This window comes from Equus quagga, chromosome 14 (genome assembly GCF_021613505.1).
Source record: "Equus quagga isolate Etosha38 chromosome 14, UCLA_HA_Equagga_1.0, whole genome shotgun sequence".
NCBI classification, from domain to species: Eukaryota; Metazoa; Chordata; class Mammalia; order Perissodactyla; family Equidae; genus Equus; species Equus quagga.
Genome location: NC_060280.1, coordinates 94311276 through 94329722, shown reverse-complemented (window position 1 = coordinate 94329722; position 18447 = coordinate 94311276). Strand labels below are relative to the sequence as shown.

At 66.0% G+C, this 18447-nt stretch overlaps 2 protein-coding genes across 7 annotated transcripts in view; one reads left to right on the top strand and one right to left on the bottom strand.

The window, feature by feature from the left end:
- Nucleotides 1-6: 6 nt before the first annotated feature.
- Nucleotides 7-8201, top strand: MPND (MPN domain containing; the record flags this gene model as incomplete). The annotated part of the gene is made up of 12 exons (XM_046685006.1): nucleotides 7-123; nucleotides 887-1123; nucleotides 3245-3380; nucleotides 3710-3794; nucleotides 3935-4031; nucleotides 4272-4344; nucleotides 4429-4505; nucleotides 5298-5466; nucleotides 5561-5631; nucleotides 6211-6300; nucleotides 6965-7057; nucleotides 7939-8201. Coding segments are annotated over 12 exons (1332 nt in total), but the record flags the coding sequence as incomplete, so codon positions are not given.
- A 267-nt stretch (nucleotides 8202-8468) lies between these two features.
- Nucleotides 8469-18447, bottom strand: part of SH3GL1 (SH3 domain containing GRB2 like 1, endophilin A2) — a 29729-nt gene continuing 19750 nt past the window's right edge. For 3 of the 6 annotated variants that reach the window (XM_046685000.1, XM_046685003.1, XM_046685002.1), the window contains 10 exons: nucleotides 13702-13770; nucleotides 13507-13579; nucleotides 12452-12595; nucleotides 11898-12031; nucleotides 11490-11648; nucleotides 11097-11200; nucleotides 10264-10388; nucleotides 10062-10118; nucleotides 9489-9723; nucleotides 8469-8604 (listed from right to left, as the gene is read on the bottom strand). In XM_046685000.1, coding sequence (XP_046540956.1) covers nucleotides 8517-8604; nucleotides 9489-9723; nucleotides 10062-10118; nucleotides 10264-10388; nucleotides 11097-11200; nucleotides 11490-11648; nucleotides 11898-12031; nucleotides 12452-12595; nucleotides 13507-13579; nucleotides 13702-13770 — 1188 coding nt within the window. In that variant the 3' untranslated portion in view covers nucleotides 8469-8516. Of the gene's footprint in view, nucleotides 9724-10061; nucleotides 10119-10263; nucleotides 10389-11096; nucleotides 11201-11489; nucleotides 11649-11897; nucleotides 12032-12451; nucleotides 12596-13506; nucleotides 13580-13701; nucleotides 13771-18447 lie in introns of all 6 variants that reach the window. The other 3 variants (XM_046685004.1, XM_046685001.1, XM_046685005.1) reach the window with 3 other exon arrangements.

Genomic DNA, 18447 nt, shown 5'->3' with positions numbered 1-18447 from the left:
GGGCCGGGGGGCGGCGGCGGCGGCCCGGGGGGCGCGCTCACCAGGCGCGCGGTGACGCTGCGGGTGCTCCTCAAGGACGCGCTGCTGGAGCCCGGCGCCGGGGTGCTGTCCATCTACTACCTGGTGAGCGCCCCCCGCCCCGCAGCCCGTCCCGGCCGGGGCGCGAAGGGGAAACTGAGGCCCGGAGCTCCTGGGCTGCAGGCCGGGCCCGGGTGTGGGGAGGGGAAACTGAGGCCCGGAGCATCCAGACTCAGCACGAGTTCTTCTGGGCGGGAGGACGTCGTCGTTCACCAAACTCCCCATTCCACAAAGGAGAAACTGAGGCTCGGGGAGGACACCCCGGCTCCCTTGGCCGTGTGACCTCGCTCCCCGTCTCGGGACCCTGGTGTCCTCATCTGTGGAATGGGATTTTCCCCTCCCGTGGGGCTGTGTGGGGTTTAAATGAATAAAGCGCTCCGCAGGGGGCCTGGCATACAGTAAGTGCTTTATAAGTGCTCACTATTATTACTGTTATTGGTACTTTGTTATTGTTTGATGTGCGAATGGGAGCAATTTGTGACTTGAGCACCCGCCGCGTGCCACACTGTGTGTTGGGTGTCACAGACACAGCAGTGATCAAGACAGACGCTGTCCCCGCCCTTTGGGGGCTCCCGGTCCAGAGAGGGGAGAGGGGGACAGACACGTGACTGAGCAGTTTCGATCCAGGCTGATCAGGATGGTGAGGGTGGACATCTGTGAACTGGGAGGCACCCAAGCTGGAGGCTTCTGGGAAGGGGTGCTGTAGTGGGAAGTGGGTGCCAAGCCCTGGGGAGCAGCGTGGGGTCAGGGAGGACTTCCTGGAGGAGGGGCCTTGCTGGGTAGCAGGTCCTGCGTGCTGTCGCGGCAGGGGAAGAAGTTCCTGGGGGACCTGCAGCCGGATGGGAGGATCGTGTGGCAGGAGACAGGGCAGGTGTTCAACTCACCCAGCGCCTGGGCCACCCACTGCAAGAAGCTGGTGAACCCGGCCAAGAAGTCCGGCTGCGGCTGGGCCTCCGTCAAGTACAAAGGCCAGAAGCTGGACAAGTACAAGGCTGCCTGGCTCCGGCGACACCAGCTCCACGTGCCCACAGCCACTGCTGATGAGGTGCGTCCTTAGTTCCCAGAGAGGGGGGATGTTGGAACTGGGGCTTTGAAGGATGAGTAGGAGTTTTCAGAGCAAGATGAAGGGAGGAGCTTTCCAGAGGGAGGGAATGGCATAGCAAAGCCATGTTGGCAGGAAGCAACACATGCTGCTTAGGGAACCATGATTAGGGGATGCGGCAGGAGGTTCATGTGTCTTGGGTAGCTGAGGGGGCTGGAGATCTGTGAGGGTCTCGAATGCCATGACAAGAATAGATCTTCTGTGAAGATTCGGCAGCTGAGTGAACTTCCGGCTGGCAACTCTGATGTCTATAGGGCAGCTGGTGGGCTGGAAACTCAGGTGGGAGTTGCTGCTGCTGTCTTGAGGCTGAATTCCTCGTTTTCCGGGAAACCTCAGTTTTTGTTCTTAAGGCCCTTCAACTGATTCGATGAGGCCCACCCCCATTATCCAGAGTAATCTTTATTGGAAGTCAGTTGATTGTGGATGTGAGCACGTCTACCGGGTGCCTTCACAGCGACACCGAGAGCAGCGTTTGATTCCATAACTGGGCACTGTGGCCTAGCCTAGCTGACATATAAATCTGCCCTTGACCCCACGTCCTAGGGTCGGCCGTTCAGCAAGGAGTTAGTAAGTGCCTACTGTGTGCCAGGCCCTGTTCTCGGCGCTGGAGATAAAGCAGAGAGCAAAAGAGGAAAGTCCCTGCCCTGGTGGAGAGAGCAACAAAGAAACAAAATAAATGAGTCCATCTTAGCGTGTGTTGGAAGAAGTGAGCAGAGGGGAGCCCGGAGGATGGGAAGGGGGCTAGGGCGGTCAGGGAAGGGCTCACTGAGAAGGTGACATTTGAGCGGAGAACTGAAGGCGGGGAGGGAGGGAGCTGGGAGGATATCTGGGAAACAGTTGTGCAAAGGCCCTGGGGCAGGAATGGGACTGGTGATTGGAGGAACAGCGAGGGGGCCCATGTGGCTGGAGCAGAGGGAGGAGGGGGAGAGAGGGAGGAGGGAGGGCAGGGAGGGGACGGGGTAGGTCGTGCGGGGCCTGGGGGGCCGCGAGGAGGACTGGCTTCTCCCCCGAGGGAGGGGGGAGCCTGGAGGGGCTGTGGGAGGAGGAGGGCGGGACCAACTCAGGGCTCCCGGGCGCCCTCTGGTGGCGGCTGCGGGGAGGACAGACTGTTGCAGGGGCAGGAACCGGGGACCCAGCTGGTCCAGGGGGCGACGCCGGGGGGGCCCAGGTGGGCCATCGGGGGACTCTGGGTACTTCTGAACGGGTTGCTGCTGGATCCGACGCGGCGTTCCGAGATGCTTTGTTCTGAGCAGGCGGGCGGATGGGGTCGCCCCCTCGGACACGGGGGGATTCGGGAGGAACAGGTCTGGGGGGCCTTCGGGGGCAGCGTGGCCGGGCTGAGCGGGAGCCCCCCGCGTGGGGCCGTCGAGGGGCCGCTGGACCCCGCGTCTGGGGCTCAGGGGAGTCAGGACTGTGGGCGTCGCCGGGTGTAGACGGGGTTCGAGCCCCGAGGGTGGACGGCGCCCGCCCAGGAGGGGTGGGGAGGGAGGAGCCTGAGCCCTGGGCCCGCGAGGGAGATGGGAGGGAAGCTGGACAAGTGCGGGGCCCTGAGGAGTGCCCGGGACCCCCGGGGTCAGACGCTGCCCCGAGGGGGTGGGGACGGAGACTGAGATGGACACAGAGCGGTCCCCTCCGCAGGGGCAGTTTGGGAGAGGAGGAGGAGAGGGTAGTGACAGAAGTGAGTGAAATAATCCGTGCCAAACGCGGGCTTCATTAATGAATGGAGCAACGGGGGCGGGGGGGGGGGGGGCTGCTAAATGCTTCGCCCGCATTCTCTCATTTCCCCCTGGCGCCACCCCTATGCGGCTGGAGGTCACGATGCCCTTTTATAGACGAGGCGAATAGAGCTCAGAGAGGTTAGGGCGCTTGCCTGAAGTCACACAGCTTGTAAGAGGCAGAGGCGGGATCCGAACTTTCCACGCTGACCGGCTCTGCTCTCTCTCTCCCTCTAGTGGGCACCTGGGGCAACGGCAGGCCAGCCAGGGGTCTGGGTGGGACTTGGTGGGGAAGGTCGGGGGCACCCGGCTAAGGGTCCTTCCGCTGTCCCCCAACCCACCCCGCCAGAGCCCGGCCAGCGAAGGGGAGGAGGAGGAGCTGCTGATGGAGGAAGACGAGGAGGAGGTCCTGGCAGGGGTCTCAGCGGAGGACAAGAGTCGGAGACCCCCGGCGGCGAAGGGCCCCTCTGAGCCTGCGCACTCGGGTGAGAGGCCCGGGCAAGGGGAGGAGGCAGGGCGGGTGGCGAGTGGGCAGAACTCGAGTTGGGGAGGAGGCTGGGGACACCAGTGGCCTTGCTTTTCTTCAGCGCCCCCAAGATGCCCGGCTGACAACCCGCAGCCTGATTTCCCGGCCCCGTCGCCTGATTTCCTAGTCCCGCCGCCTGATTTCTGAGCCCCGCCGCCTGATTTTTAAGGCTGCCTCTGGAGTTTTTGCTTTCCTGGGCTGCCAGGTCTTGCTTTTCCCGGGCTGCATCCGTCCCAGGCTGGGGAGGGACTGACACTGCGCTTTTTCCCGGACCCCCCAACCCCGCAGAGGCCGCGCCCCCCGGGAAGCGGGCGGAAAACAAGACCCGGGTACCCGTTCGCTACTGCATGCTGGGCAGCCGCGACTCCGCCAGGTCAGTTACGCCCCATGTGTCCCCCCATTGCCCCCCAGCAGGGTTGGGACAAGGGACCTCCGATTCTCAGAGCTGGCTGTGGGGGGCTGGGGAGCCAGCGTGGGGCGTCCTGAAGCTGTGGGACCCCCTGGCTCCTGCAGAAACCCCCACACCCTGGTGGAAGTGACATCCTTCGCGGCCATCAACAAGTTCCAGCCGTTCAACGTGGCCGTCTCCAGCAACGTGCTGTTCCTGTTGGTGTGTGCGCCGCTCCCACCTTGTCCCTTGGGGGCCAGGGCCTCCCAGGCGCGGGCAGGGGGCTGGGGCGCCCCGGACGGTGGGGGTCCCTGGGCTGCTAGCTCCTTGAGAGCGAGGCCTGTACCTGCTTTGTTCCCCGCTGACACTCACTGTTGGGATGAAGAGGAAGCTGTGCGGGCTGGCGTTTGGGGCCGGGCTGCAGGCTGACCGCGTGGCCTCCGCTGTCCCTCCCCTCCCCAGGACTTCCACAGCCACTTGACTCGCAGCGAGGTCGTGGGGTACCTCGGGGGCCGCTGGGACATCAACAGCCAGAGTGGGTATTTGGGGCCTGGTGGGCAGGGGGCTGTTTGGGGCCCGGGTCGATGTCCACGCCTTGTCCCCGCCTCCGTCCGCGCAGTGCTCACGGTGCTGAGAGCCTTCCCCTGTCGCAGCCGCCTGGGGGACGCGGATACGGCGGCCACCATCGAAGAGGAGGTGAGCGGGCGCGCGGGGACGGGCATTCTGGGGAGGCCTGGCACGGACACAGGTGTCCCGGCCTCCGTATCCCGGCGGCTGGCACAGTGTCGACGCTCGGCAAGTGTGCAAATGAGCGTGTGTGAGCCTGTGACCCCACGGTCGCACCTCAAACACGTCCAGCCCCTTCCCTTCTGAGCCTCGGTTTCCCCGCCGGGCCTGGCACCTGGGAAAGGCTCCCTAGATGTTAGCTGCCGTCCTTCCTCATGTTTTCATCGCGGGGCTTAGGTTGCGCCTGGAGCTGCGCTCATGCACCCGCCCCCACCTTCTCCCCCCCCCCCCCCCCCCAGTGACCCTTGGGGACAGGTGTGGAACAGGTGTTCATTCCGCGCAGGTGTCTCCGCCCGCCTCTTCCTTTCTCTTTACGCATGCGCTTTCCTCCGGCATCCGGGAATGCTTTTTGCTGCTCCCTCGCGCGCTCATCCGCTTGTCCCCATAGCTAACTACTGAGTGCCTACTGTGTGCTAGGCGTTGTGCCCTGGTAACCTTGTGCCTTTGCGTTATGACAGGTGCATCTTTTTTATATGTGTATTTGTTGACTGTCCCCTCACTGGACTTGGTGAGGTTGGGGGCAGCGTCTGTCTTGGTCGCTGCGGTGTCCCCCAGCCTGGTAGACAGCAGGCGCTCATGACATGTTGGGCGTGCATAGGGCTGGATGGGTGTCAGGAGCGCCGGCGGCAGGGGGTGGCGTGGGCGCACAGGGCTGGGAGAGCCCCCCGGGCCCGCCCGTGCCAGCCTCGCCTCTGCCCCCAGATCTACCAGAGCCTGCTCCTGCGGGGCCTGTCCCTGGTGGGCTGGTACCACAGCCACCCGCACAGCCCGGCGCTGCCGTCGCTGCAGGACATCGACGCGCAGATGGACTACCAGCTGCGGCTGCAGGGCTCCAGCAACGGCTTCCAGCCCTGCCTCGCCCTGCTCTGCTGTGAGGCCCGGGCCGGGGGCGGGTGTGCGCGTGCGGCCCCCCTGGGCCCCCGAGCTCCTCGGGCCCAGCCCCCTCTCTCACTCTCGCCCCCCAGCCCCGTACTACTCGGGCAACCCGGGCCCGGAGTCCAAGATCTCGCCCTTCTGGGTGATGCCGCCCCCTGAGGTAGGCGGGGCCGGGCGGTGTGGGCGGGGCCCGGTGATGTGGGCGGGGCCGGTAGTGTGGACGGGGGCGGGGCCGGGCCGGGCTCTTTCGCGATCCAGGGCCGACACTCTGGTTCCGGGCCCATTTCGGGAGCTGGGGCCTCAGGGTCTCCCGTCTGTGAAATGGGCACATGGTCGTTGCCCTGCCTGAGGCTTCGGCGAGGGCCTGGGTGTGAGAGATGTAGAGGTGGGGGGGTCCACCTGTGGCATGCTGCTCTTGTTACCAAGATGGCCTCCTCACCGGACCTCGCCTGGTTTCATTCCCCGAGTCCATCTTGGGGTCACAAATCAGCTTTGGAAAGAAATTCCGGGACCCTGGCTCTCTCTTTGCCTCTCCTGTCTGGGAGATGCCACCTGCCTGCCCAGTCACACTGCCAGGTTCCACTAACGTCCCTCGTGGCTCTGAACCTCTGAACCTCTGATCCCGGTGTGGAGCCGGGCCTGGAGGGTCCATTCTCCCATTCCCGGCCCAGGGCACTTCCCGCTGTCCCCTGCCATCATGGGCTGGGGGCTGGGGGTGACCGGCTTGTGTCCCCGCCAGCAAAGGCCTAGTGACTACGGCATCCCCATGGACGTGGAGATGGCCTACGTCCAGGACAGCTTCCTGACTAATGACATCCTCCATGAGATGGTGAGCTCATCCCGGGCGGGGTGGCGGGGGCCCCAGGGAGGGGCGGGTGGGGGCTGAAGGCACCCAGCTGCATGGACCTGACTGGGTCAGACTCAGGAGGCCGTGGCTGCAGCAGCCACGTCAGGTCAGGCTCCTCCTCTGCTGCGGAAGACCACCTGTGGCTCTTAGGCTCCGACCCAGCTCCTTGCCATGGCCCCACCCTTGCCCGCCTGCTCCCCTGCCTGGCCTCGCTGCTGGTTCTCGAACATGCCAGGCACGCTGCCCCAGCCCCGGATTCTCCAAGGGGAGACACGTGGGAAGACACACGGTTTTAAATGCCTGCGGTTCAAGAGAGGCTTAAGAAAACGGAACTTGTTCAGCACCCCTGTGATTTCAGCCCCAGACTTGGGATGAGGCCAGCCCGGGGAGGGATGTCGGGCCCGCGTGGCTATGAAGAATCAGAATATGACCTAGGGGGGTTCAGTCGCATCCTCCTCCTAAGCTCCCTGTTTCTCCCGGGTGGCACTTGTTGGTGACGGTAACGTCTACGTGCCGCGTTAGGTTGGAGGGCCCGTCAGGGGTGGCAGCGGTGTCCGGCCCACTCGCTGCTGCATCCCCGGCGCCTGGCATGCGGTGCGCAGGGAGGGCGGGAGCGAGGGGGTCCCATCCTCCCCTCGTCGCGCAGATGCTGCTGGTGGAGTTTTACAAGGGCGCCCCCGACCTCGTGAGGTTCCAGGAGCCCTGGACCCAGGAGCACACCTACCTCGACAAGCTCAAGGTGAGACCGCCCCCCGCCCCGAGTCCTGTGCAAACCCCTGCTTTAGGAAGACGGTTCTAGGGGGGCTCCCAAGAACACACCCACCGGCAGCCTGAGGGACTGTGGCTCCCGAACTCGTGCACAAAAGGGTTTCAGCCGGAAATTCACTCTGCCAGAGAAAAGTCTTATCACACGGGGGATGGTGGCGAAAATCACCATCAGAAACGCAGATGAGAACGTGAAGGCCCCGGGGACATCCCGGCTGGCCAGGCTGCTCCGGCCCCGTTTCCCCACGGCCGCCCGCGGGGGGCGCACAGAGGGTTGTGAGCGGCTTTGGAAGCAACGCTGAGCAAAACATAGAGCAGCTGGTGTCGTGGCGGCTTTCTCCAGCTCGTGGGCCCCACGGTCGGGGACATTTACATCAGGCTTGGCCTCTGGAGTGTGTCTGATTTATTTCCTTCTTCAGAGTCATTCTCAGAAGACGCTCGCAACCCCCTTCGCAGACTCACTCAGTTTCACACATTCGCTCGTTTTCAAATTTTTTAAAAAACAGTGGCCGGGGCTTCAGGCTGCCAGCACTGGGGTGGCCGCGGCTGCCTTCGGAGGCTCTGGAGCTGGGTGGTCCGGGCCGTGAGACCCGGGCAGGGAGGCAGCTGGGGTGACAGGAGGTGCTGGAATGCAGCAGACAGGACACGTTCCACGTTCCCCGCTGGGCAGCCGGGCCGGGTTATGCAACGCTCCTCGGTGAAAAGCGAGCCTGCCTCTAGGGACGCGGCCGCACCTTGGTTAGAGAGCTCCTGGGCCCAGCTGTAGCACTGAAGGCCTTGAGGGACAGGAATGGTGGGGGGGCCGGGCCGGGACCACCGGGCGCAGCCCTGAGGCGCCAGCCCTGCTTGTTTCAGATGTCCCTGGCCAGCAGGACGCCCAAGGACCAGGGCCTGTGCCACGTGCTGGAGCAGGTCTGCAGCGTCCTCAAGCAAGGGAGCTGAGGGCACCGGCCTCCCACGACCCGGGGGCCAGACTCTGGGCCTCCCGCCCCCTCCTGGCGCCCGGCGGCTCTGGGCAAGGGGATCGGGTCTGGGGGCTTTGTGTGGCTCTAAGCTGCCCTCCCGCGTGCCTGTGTGATGGCAGGGGCTCGGACAATAAAGGCAAGAAGCAAACAGCCCAGGCGTGTGTCTCCCCCGGGGGGGCGTCCCAGCCGCTGTCTGAGTGGCGGAACACCCCGGCCACACGGGGTGCAGGAGAGGGTGCAGTTGGTGCAGCCCTGTGTGGGGACATACTGGCACGCTGGCGCAGAGGACAGATGACGGCCCCCTCCCACCCTGGGCTCCCTGAGGGGCGGATGCCCACACCGGGGGCAGGCTGGGGTCAGGCCTGCCCTGACCAGAGACCCTCGGGAGGGCCTGCCCTGTACCACAACCAGGCAAGCGGCTGTAGAAAGAGACATTTAATACTTTTTTAAAAAAATCGGGATTACATTTCAATCCGCCCTAGACTGTGACGGAGGCCACGTTGCTCGTCTCAGCCAGGACATCCATGCTTCCCCACGTAATAGCCATGAGGGGGCCCTGGGGACAAGCACAGCCTGATGTCCTGGGGGCTCTGCTGGGTCCCCCGAGGGGAATGTGAACCAGGCCTGAGGGCCCCGTTTAGCCAATTTTTGGATTAGGCAAGAGGGAAAGCGGGTGTGGGCCGGGCCCTGCTGGTCTGGAGGAGACGGCCAGGGCCGCTGCTGACGGGGGTGGGCACCCAGGTCCCTCCCCCAGCGCGGCCCCAGCAGCCGGGGGTGTGGGGACGTTGGCTCCTCAGAGCCTTTGTGCTTGGCCTTCGCAGAGCAGAGGCTGGGGCCCCGTGGTCCCGTGTGGGGCGTCGGTGTGGGGGCAGCTCGTGCCCGAGAGAAACGCTCCGTGTGCTTGGGGGGGGGCACCCTGTGGGCGGGGCACCCTGTGGGCGGGAGCCGGGGGCGGTGGCTCTGGTGTGGGGTTGAGGGAAGGGGTGAGGCCTCCCAGAGGCGGCCTGGGAGGGGGTGTGGTGGGGAATGAGAGACAGGGTGCCCGCCCCAGGCAGACATCCGATCCCGGGCGGGCCGGGAAGAGAGGACGGCAGATGGGTGAGGGAAGGGCCCAGCCGAGTGCCCAGGCCCTGGAGGGGCGGGGGGAGGTTAGTGTTTCTGAGAGCACCGTAGTGTCAGCCCCTCCCGGGGCGGCTGGCGGGATAGCGGGAGGACAAACGCTGCCCAGCCGGCCCCCACCCCTGTGGGAGGGCGCTAGTGTAAACAGGGCGCCCGCCTCCCGGCGGCCCTCCGGCCCTGCTACCCCGCGGCCGGCCGGGCGCCCCTCGGGGCGAGAGGAAGGCAGACGGCGGGGCGGCGTATCACTGCGGCAGGGGCACCAGCACCTCCACGTAGCTGAGCGGGAAGAAGCCCGACTGGCCGTGCAGCAGCCCCTCATACCAGTTCTCGTCGATCTGGTTGGTCAGCGTGATGATGTCGCCCTCGCGGAAGCCCAGCTCCCCGTCGTTCTCGGGCTCGAAGTCGTACAGGGCCTTACAGCTCGGCTGGTCCAGGGGCGCTGGGGGCGGGCGGAGGGTCCGGGCTTCCACCTGCCCTGCGGCTGGCGGGGCGCTGGCCGCCCCCCAACCCTGCTCCCCGCTCCCTCCAAGGAGAGCTGCTCCTTCCGCCATGCTCCCTAGGGTTGTCAGCAAGAGGAGGCAGGTGACAAGAGGGATGTGGTCACCCAAACGCTCCTAGGAGGAGCTGGGGATGCCCCGGTGCAGCAGGATGACAGAATGACCAGAAGCCCACAGCCCTCGGGGGGCCACTCAGAGCCTAGAGCCGGCTGGGCGCCCCTGGTTCAGGGAGGCCGAGGCCCAGGCCCAGAGAGGCGCTGCCCCCTGGAGAGCCCAGCACAGCGAGGGTTCACTGTGACCAGAAAAGGGGAGAAGGAAGACCCTTCTGGAACAGACTAGAAGGGGAGATTATAGACTGAGGCCAGGAGCGGGCAGGGGACACTGAGAGGACACTCACGCATGCTCCTGCTGGGGGTCCGGATGGGCTTGTCGGAAGATCGGAACGACGATGAGCCTGCTCGCAGAGAAAGCAGAGGTGGGCAGGGGGCTCAGGGCTGGGGATGCGAGGTGGGGGACTCGGGACAGGGGGCCGTGGGGCCCCTCTCGCAGAGGGTGCGGCTCCCAGGCCCGGGACAGTCAGCCTGCCCGCCGGCCCGTACCTGTGACCTTGGGGGCCGTGGCGCAGGGGAAGCCGCCGTTGGGCTGCTCCGGCTCCCCGAGCTCGAAGGCCTCCCGCGGCTTGGGCTTGTACTCCCGCCTGGGGCGCGAGGAGCCTTCTCGCATCCTGCACGAGGAAGGGACAGCCCTGGGCATCCTGACCCTCACGAGTCAAGGTCAGGGAATGCCCCCCACGCCCCCGGCTGTTTATGCTGCTGCCCCAGGACTCGGGGGGCCCGTGGGAGGAGGGCCTGGGAGGGCCCCGGGGAAGCATGGAGGCCCGACAGCTCCACCCTGGCCAGCCTCCCAACCCAGCGCTTCTCAGAGGCTGCCGACCAGAGCCCTGCAGCCCCCTCGGTGGCACGACCACCCCACCCCGGGCCCCCGCCACCTGAGGCTTCCCGTCCCAGGCCCTGGGCGCCGACGGCTTGCCAGGCGGCTCAGGGAGAGGAGCCCCGGGTGCCCCTGCGGGAGATGGGCAGTGAAAGGAGGGGACCGCAGGGTCAGCCCTGGGTAGCCCCCAACTCAGGCTCGGTGGCAGCTCTGAAACGCCTTGTCTGTCTCACCTCTGGTCCCTCAGGCCCCCAACCCTCTCCCTTGGGTACCAGGACAAGCGCCCTGAGGCCCTGCTCCGTCCCGGGACCCCGCCCCCAGGTGCAGCCCAGGGCCTGTGAGCAGCAGCCAGCGCACGGCTCTGGAAGGTGGGGCCCCGAGGAGCAGGCCCAGGAGCGCAGGGGGGTGACCAGGCTTCGGGGCAGCCTGGCGCCTGGGCCTTTCCGAGCCGGCAGAGAGCGGGATGGGGCTCCCATGGGGAGGGCCAGGGGGCCGGGCTCACCTTCGCTTGAGCTTGTCGGCCAGCTCGTCCAGGATCTGCACGGCCTGCCGGTGGTAGTCCAGCTGGGCGTCCACCAGCGCAGAGAGCTGGCTCACCTGCTCGATCTGCAAGGCACCAGCCAGGGCTGAGAGGGCTGCCCTCGCTCTGACCCTCATTTCGGGGCCGCCTCCTGCAGGGAGCCTTCCGGGACTGCTCTAGCCCCAGGGGCCGGCCCCTCCCGTGCACCGGACCCTCAAGCTGCCGCTGGAGGAGTTCAGGTGAAGGGCCTCAGCGGCTGCCACCCACTCTGCTCCTGCAGGTCCCCCTCCATGGCCTTCACTCCCTGAGCAGGCCCTGAGCCCACCACGCCTCCGGCCCCCTCGTGCACCGGCTCCCCGGGGCACGGGCACGTACGTCGGTCTCCAGGAGGTTGTGCATGCTGGTCTCGGCCACCTCCTTGGACTCCTCGAACTTCTCCATGGCCTGGCGCAGCTCCTCGTCGGGGATCCTGCCCTGCCGCTTCTTCTTGTAGTCGAAGTCCAGGCGGCGGCCCTCCAGCTTCTTCAGATGGTGCTGGGGGACAGGCGGGGGCGAGGGTCACACCGGCAGCGCCCGGGACCTCTGGGAAGCCGTGCCAATGCCCTGCAGCCCCTCCCGCGGGAAGCCCGGCCCAGGCTCGGCTGTGAGTGCACAGAGGGGGCTGAGGGGTCCAGCAGGAGGGGGCGCGCCGTCTGAGAGAGGGGGCCCAGGGCTGTTCTGGGCTGGGCGTGAGGGTCAGGCCCCTGCCCGTCCTGCAAGGGGTCTGAAGCACGGCCCACGCACCTGGATCTCCTTCAGGTCCTTGTCGCACAGGTTCTGCAGGGGGTCAATGAAGTTCTGCTTGACCTCTATGTCCAGGGAGTCCTTCACCTCCGCCAGGCGCTTCATGGACTCGCCCGCGTCCAGCAGGGCGTCGCCTGCGCCAGAGGAGGGGGTGGGGAGGAGGCCGTCACACGAGGCCGGGGCTGAGGGGGCCAGACCCCCCCAACTGCTAAACGGCCCCCACACCCCATGCCCAGGGACCTGGAGGCCAGAATTCAGAACAAAACAAGGGCCCCAAAGTCTGAATCTGAGCCCCACGGGCAGCAGCTGGCGAGGATGGGGTCAAACCAGCCGCTCCCTGCCACGCTCGGAGAAGGGGCCCGGTCCGCCCTGACCCGCAGGGGTGAGGGCAGCCTTCCGGGGACTCGGTGCCGCTCGGATCCTCCCTCGCCCGGGCCACTAGCCGGCCCTGGGGAAGCTTCTGCAGCGGCAGGAGGGCAGTGCCGTCCTGCCCGCCTGTGCTGGAACGCCCCGGCCCGCCCGCCGCCACCCTGCCCGGCCTCCCGCGGCCTCACCGAAGTTGGACTCGCCGCCCAGCTCCTTCCCGTGGCGGATCATGCACTCGCCCAGCAGCCCCTCTGACTGTGGGTAGCCGGGGTTCTTGACCTGCCCGCGGATCTTGGACACTGTGTTGAGCATTGTCAGCTTGGCCCGCGAGGCTGGAACAGGACAGGCCGGGTGGGTGCGTGGTGGCCTCTTGGGGAGCCGCCAGGCCTGTGTGTGGCCAGTGCTGCCAGCTGCCCCCTCTGCCCCGGGCACCCCCTTTCCCCTGACACTCATTTACTTCTAAAGCGCTCCCTGGGATAAGGAACCTTGCTCGGGTCTGGTGCCCGCTGATGGCCATGCTACAAGGAGACCCTCCCGAGCAGACTTACCCTCTGCTCTCAGGGGCCGCGAAGGAGCCCAGGCAGCGGGCAGGAGAAGTGACCGGCTCCCCAGGATCCCCAGGGCCTCCTCGTCTGGGGCAGGGCTCTGACCGGGACCCTCCCCTCCCTGGCCTGGGAGGAGCGCCTCAGAGAAGCAGTGGCGGGCAGGGACAGGTACCCCAGCATGAGCTCTGCCCTGGCACAGGCCTCGAGTGGACACAGCTGGTTCTGCTGCCTGTCCTGCGGTCACTGCCTCCCGCTATGGGAACCAGCATTTGGATTTTCCCCAGGGAGAGGTCCTGGCTCCCTCTCAGCCGAGGAGACCCCACCTCATGATCCAAAGGTGGGCGAGTGGCCAGGGCCTGGCAAACCGAGGATGGACACCCAGTTTAAAGTGGTCCAATGGGTCACGTGGGGGAAAGATGCTCTTTCTCACTGGGATTATTAGCTGTAAGGGTGATTTAAGGCTAAGATTGCCACGAGAACCAAAAACAGCCAGATGAAGCAGAAAGGAAACGCACCACCCTGAGGACATCCTTTGGACCCCTGGATCCAGCTATGCCTGAAACCCACCTACCCCTGGACATTTCAGTTCTGTGAGCCCATACATTCCCTCTTCATGCTCTGGTAACCAGAAGATTCCTGACTGGCACAGCAATCTGAGAGGTTAGGGGCAGACCCCTCACAGCTGGTTGCACCCCTACCTGGGTTGGGCTGCAGGTACTCGATGGTTCTGGCCAGCACTTCCACCACAGCTTTGCTGGTGACATCCACTTTCTGTAAAAGAGGCAGCGTGTAGGGTTTCCAAACCCTGGGGCGCCCAAGGCCAAACCAGAGCTGGGCATGGGGGCACAGGACACAGTGCCAGGCGACAGGCGGGGCACCACCTCTCCCGTTACCTTCTCCATCTCTTTGAAGTCATCGTCAAGCTTGGTCCCTTCAGCCCCTCCGACCTTCTCACTGACCAGCTGGGGGACAGAAGGAGGGAGAGTGTGAGGCTCAGAGGAGAGGTGGCCCCGCACATCCTGCTGGCTCCAGGATGCTGACCGGGGCAGCCAGCGGCCCGACGGCTGGCCGAGTGAGGACCCGGCTCCAGACCCACACACTCCTGCAAACCCAGGACAGGGTGTCGTGCACACCTCAGGGACCTGCCGGGCCAGCCGCGCCCAGATGGAGGCACCACGGTCCAGCGCCGGGCGAGGTGCTAAGGTGCCCCGAAGCCCCTTCCCCACTGACTTCCTGCCTCTCCAGACGGGATCTCAGAGACCCTGGGCCTTCACTCTCCCAAAACACATCCTCCAGGGCGCCTCTGAGAGGCGAGGCAGCCCTGCAGCAGCATGAACAGGGACCTGGCCCGTGCCGCCTGGAGTTGCTCCTCAGCCCTTGTGGTGCCGGCACACGCATCGGAGCAGCCGTCTGCACACACAATTTCTCACGTTCAGTCATGTGGACACGCGTGCGCCCCGGCGCAGCACGTGGCACGTGTAATTTCTCATGCACAACCACAGGCACACGCTCCATTTCCCGAGGGCCAGCGGCCACCTCTGCCCACCCGCCAGGACGCCTCCTGGGTTCCGAGTGGCTGCCAGCCTGTAGGAGCGGTCAGACCACCACCTTCTCCCCGTGCAGTCTTGGGCCGTTGGCTTCCCTGGGCCTCAGTTTACCTGTCTGTATGATGGAGTGGCAGGCGTGGACTCACAGGGCTGCTGCGTGTGAGCGCGTGCTCAGGGGTGTGCCTGGCACACAGTAATCACTGGCTACCCACACTGCCCACGCCTCCGACCACTGTCCCTTTCTCCGCGCATCCTAAACCTCCACGGGGACTGCACAGACTCCAGGGTTGGCCTTGCCTGCCTGCCTCTGTCCTCTGTCCCCAGCAGGGGTCAAGAGGGGACGGCGTCGCGTGCCCCTGAAAGTCAGTGGTTCTCAACTTGGCTGCACCCGGGGCATCCGGGGGGGACTGGGCACAGGTGAAAGGCCCGCCGCAGTGGGGGGACAGGAAGGAAGCAGCGCTGGTGCGAGGCGCGGTGACTGTCACCACCCAGAGCTGCTTGGGCTGCAGCTGGCCCGGCGCCATCCTCTGGGGCCCTGGCGGGAGAGGCAGGGGCTGCCCTCCGGTTCTGCCAGTGACTCGGGAGGCAAGCCCCGGTCTCTCCCGAGGTGGCCTTGGGCGTTCCACTTTATTTCACGGGACGGTTTCACTTCTTTTGATTCTGGCAAAACAGGACGTTCTCAAATTCGGCGGTCGCCAGAGAGCTAAATGAGTGAGCTACCTGACTCGAGCGGGGACTTCCGGCAAACTGGGATGGGAGCCGAAGTGCCGATGCTCAAAACCACACCTTCCGGGCCGAGGCCCTGGGCTGGATGGCCTGCTCCGGGCACGAGGACACGGCACCCGGCGAGAGGGAGCAGCGCCCGGGGAGGAGGCCCTGCTGGCGGGGCCCACAGCCGCTCCTTCCTCTGAGGAAGGGGGCACGGGCGGACCCTGCAGCCTCTCCCAGGCCCCGTGGGAAGCCGGGACTCAGTCTTCCTGAGCCCTCTGGACGGCTCCTCGGGCCCCCACATGAGGCCCGATGTCCCTGGCCATCCTTGTGTCTTGGCACTGAGAGGCTGCACTGGAAACACCCGGGTCCCCACGAGTCCCCCTGTTCCACTCCCGCCTGGGAGCTCTGAGCTCAAGTCCCTATGTCCCTTCTCTCCAAGGCTCATAGGCTTGCAACCGGCACAAGCGCAAGAAAGGGCGATGAGGCCAAAAGGAAAAAGGGGGGCAAAGAAGCCGCCCGTCAGCCACAGTAACAGAAGGGCCGTGGCACTGAACTCGGGGTCCCCAGGGGGCGGGGACGCTGCTCCAGCCGAGGGGACCCCAGTGGCCCACGAGTAGCCCGTCCAGTGGGGAGGCCACGACCCTGACCTGCCATCCTGCTCAGGGAAGCTGCACAGGTGTTTGTGGGCCGGACAAGAGCAGCATATGCCGCCATGGAAATAGTACCTCCACGCGTCGAGTCTGCACCCCAAGTTAACAGAGCCCGCCTCCTGCACTCCCTTAACCGGTGCTCACTACAACCTCATTGTTCTCACGCTGCATGAGGGGAAACTGAGGCACAGCGCCCTCCGGGGCCCAGCCGACTGAGGACTGAAGCCCGCTCTTCCCCTCAGCATCTAAGGGGTAGCCAGGGCCCCACATGGGCTCACGGTGTGGCCACAGCCCCCAAGGGCCAGCAGGGCGGTGGGTGACCGCCAGCCACTCTCCCGCAGGGCCACGACCGTGATGGCGGGCCTCTGGAGAGCACAGCTTCCTGGGCTCCCCTGGCTGGGCGGGAGCCTGAGTCACGGGCAGCAGGCCCGATGGTGGCTGTCACGCGGCCCCGCTGGGTGAGACCTGGCTGGGGAGTCCCTGCGGGAGACTCAGTGGGACCCAGCAGCGGCCTCTGGAGATGACGCGCTGTTGCCCACGGGATGCTCCTCTGGTCTTTGTGAGACCGGCTCCCGACCTCTCAGATGCCAGCCCTGGCTCTCGCTCCCCTGTGCCCACAGGCCCGGCGCTGCCCGCACCCCTCACTGTGCCTTCCTGCTGGCAGTGTCACTTCTTCCCGTTTGTCCAGCACCCAGGTATAAGCCCAGGAGGAGAGGCCGCGCCTGGCTGCTGGCTGTACTCCTCCCGTGCTGGCACAGCATGGGCCTCGGGCAAGCGCTCAGTGACCGTGTGCCCCACGAAGGGCCTAGCGTGGGCCCCTCCTGGGGGAGGCCGGGCAGCTACATGTTAAGGAAGGTCCCGGCAGGGGTCCTGAGACAGGCCATGGGTGAGGGCCCCGGCCCAGGCCCCCAGGTGACACAGCTGAGCACTCGCCTGCCTGTGTCTGACTGTCTGTCTGTTGTAACGGCTGTATGGAGGTATCACTGGCCTTTCACACACCCCACGTGCTGTGAGTGGACACCCGGACGCGTTTTGGCGACCGCACCTGGACCCAGCTTCAGAGCCCCTGCAGCCCCGTGGCCTGCTGTGCCGGCTCGCTCTGGTGGTACTCTCCCGGCACCCGCACAGACGGACTCACACCTGTGTCTGGCCTGACTGCTACTTCCTCCGTATTATCTTCAACCTTTGGGAGAGCATGCCCTGCCCCGACCCCAGGCTGCAGGTGCCTCCAGGGCGGATGGGGCCCAGGGCCCTGGGGCCCCAAGGCCAAACTGCAGCTCAGACCACAGAGATGGTTCTCACCAGCGAGAGGGTCCGAGAGGCCCCAGTCCCGGTCACTTCCCTCATACCTGACCCCCGGGCCCTATCCCACTGGGACGCTGAACGGCCATATTTACGATGACACGCCTGCAAGCAACTGCGGGGTCCAGGCCTGTTCGGGCTCCCGCATTTATTAGCGGTGGAGCCGTGTGGCCTGACGATGCCACTGTGACCGGGCGCCTGGGAAGGGAGCGAGCCTGGAACGGAGAGGGGTCTCCATGCCAGAGCTCCTCCACGACTTCAGCCGCACATGTGGGCCGCGGGTGCTGCCGGCGAAGACCCACCGGGGAAGGGGCTGTCCTTCCAAAGACACGCTCTGCAGCCTTCGCGACCTCCAGCTGTCCATGGAGAGGAGCACGGAACGCACTATGCGGGAGAGAGCGCGTCGTGGGACAGTCCACGAAAGGAGCCGAGGGGACGCTGTGCGCCCAGAGCCGGCCAAGCAGCAGCGAGGGCGGGAGCAGCGCTCGTTCTGGGGGTGCTGGGCAGGCACCTCTGTGGCAGCCGCGGGGCAGCGGAGCAGCACGAGGCCCCGAGCTGGGCGGCACCCACAGCAGGCCTGGTAATTGAGTCGTCCCAGCAGGGAAACCTGATCGATCCACCAGAAAGTCAATGGGCGATCTGTGGCTCGCTGACGGGCACACAGTTCGCTTTGATGAATGGAGACATTAAGGAGCAGGGGGAAGAGCAGAGGGAGGAGTGGGGGGGGGGAGGGGCAGGGGAGGGTGGGGGAGAGGGAGGGGGGGGGGGGGGGGCGGGGGGGGGGGAGGAGCAGGGGGAGGAGCAGGGGGAGGGAGGGAGGAGCAGGGCTGCTCTGGGCCTTGCTGGCCGGGATGGGTGCTCCGTGTGCTCCTGCTCCAGCCCCGTCCAGCCATCACGCTTGGGCGGCCACCGCAGCGCTGCAGGAGCACCTCCCAGGCTACCAGCGGAGGCCTCCCCTCCCAGGCCGGCGAGGGTCTGGGGGCAGGCCTCCCTTCTCCCTGGCTGTCTGTTAGTCCCAGGATGACAGGTCCCATGTCCCCACAGAGCAGCCCCTCTCTCCTCAGCTGTGAGGGCTGAGCCCAGGGCCAGGCAGAGGAGAGAAGCCGCCCGAGGGCACCAGCCAGAGAGCTGGAGAGATTGGCATGGAAAAGGGCGATGGATGACAGCCAAGGGTCCAAGCCCTGCCGTGACCGTGTGGCCCTGGACAGGCCGTGCTTGGGGTCTGGCCGGGGAACGGCCCTCCCGGCTGAGGCGCTGTGACCCGAGACTCTGCTGTGAGCACCTGTGGCTCCCCTTGGCGACGTCAGGAGGGCTCCACAGGCCGGTGCTGGCTGACGCATGTTATGCGATGAGCCGGGTCTGAAGCAGGAGGGGTGTGGAAGGGGCGTGAGCCTGCCCTCTGGGAGGGAGCCACCCAGAGAGGAACGTG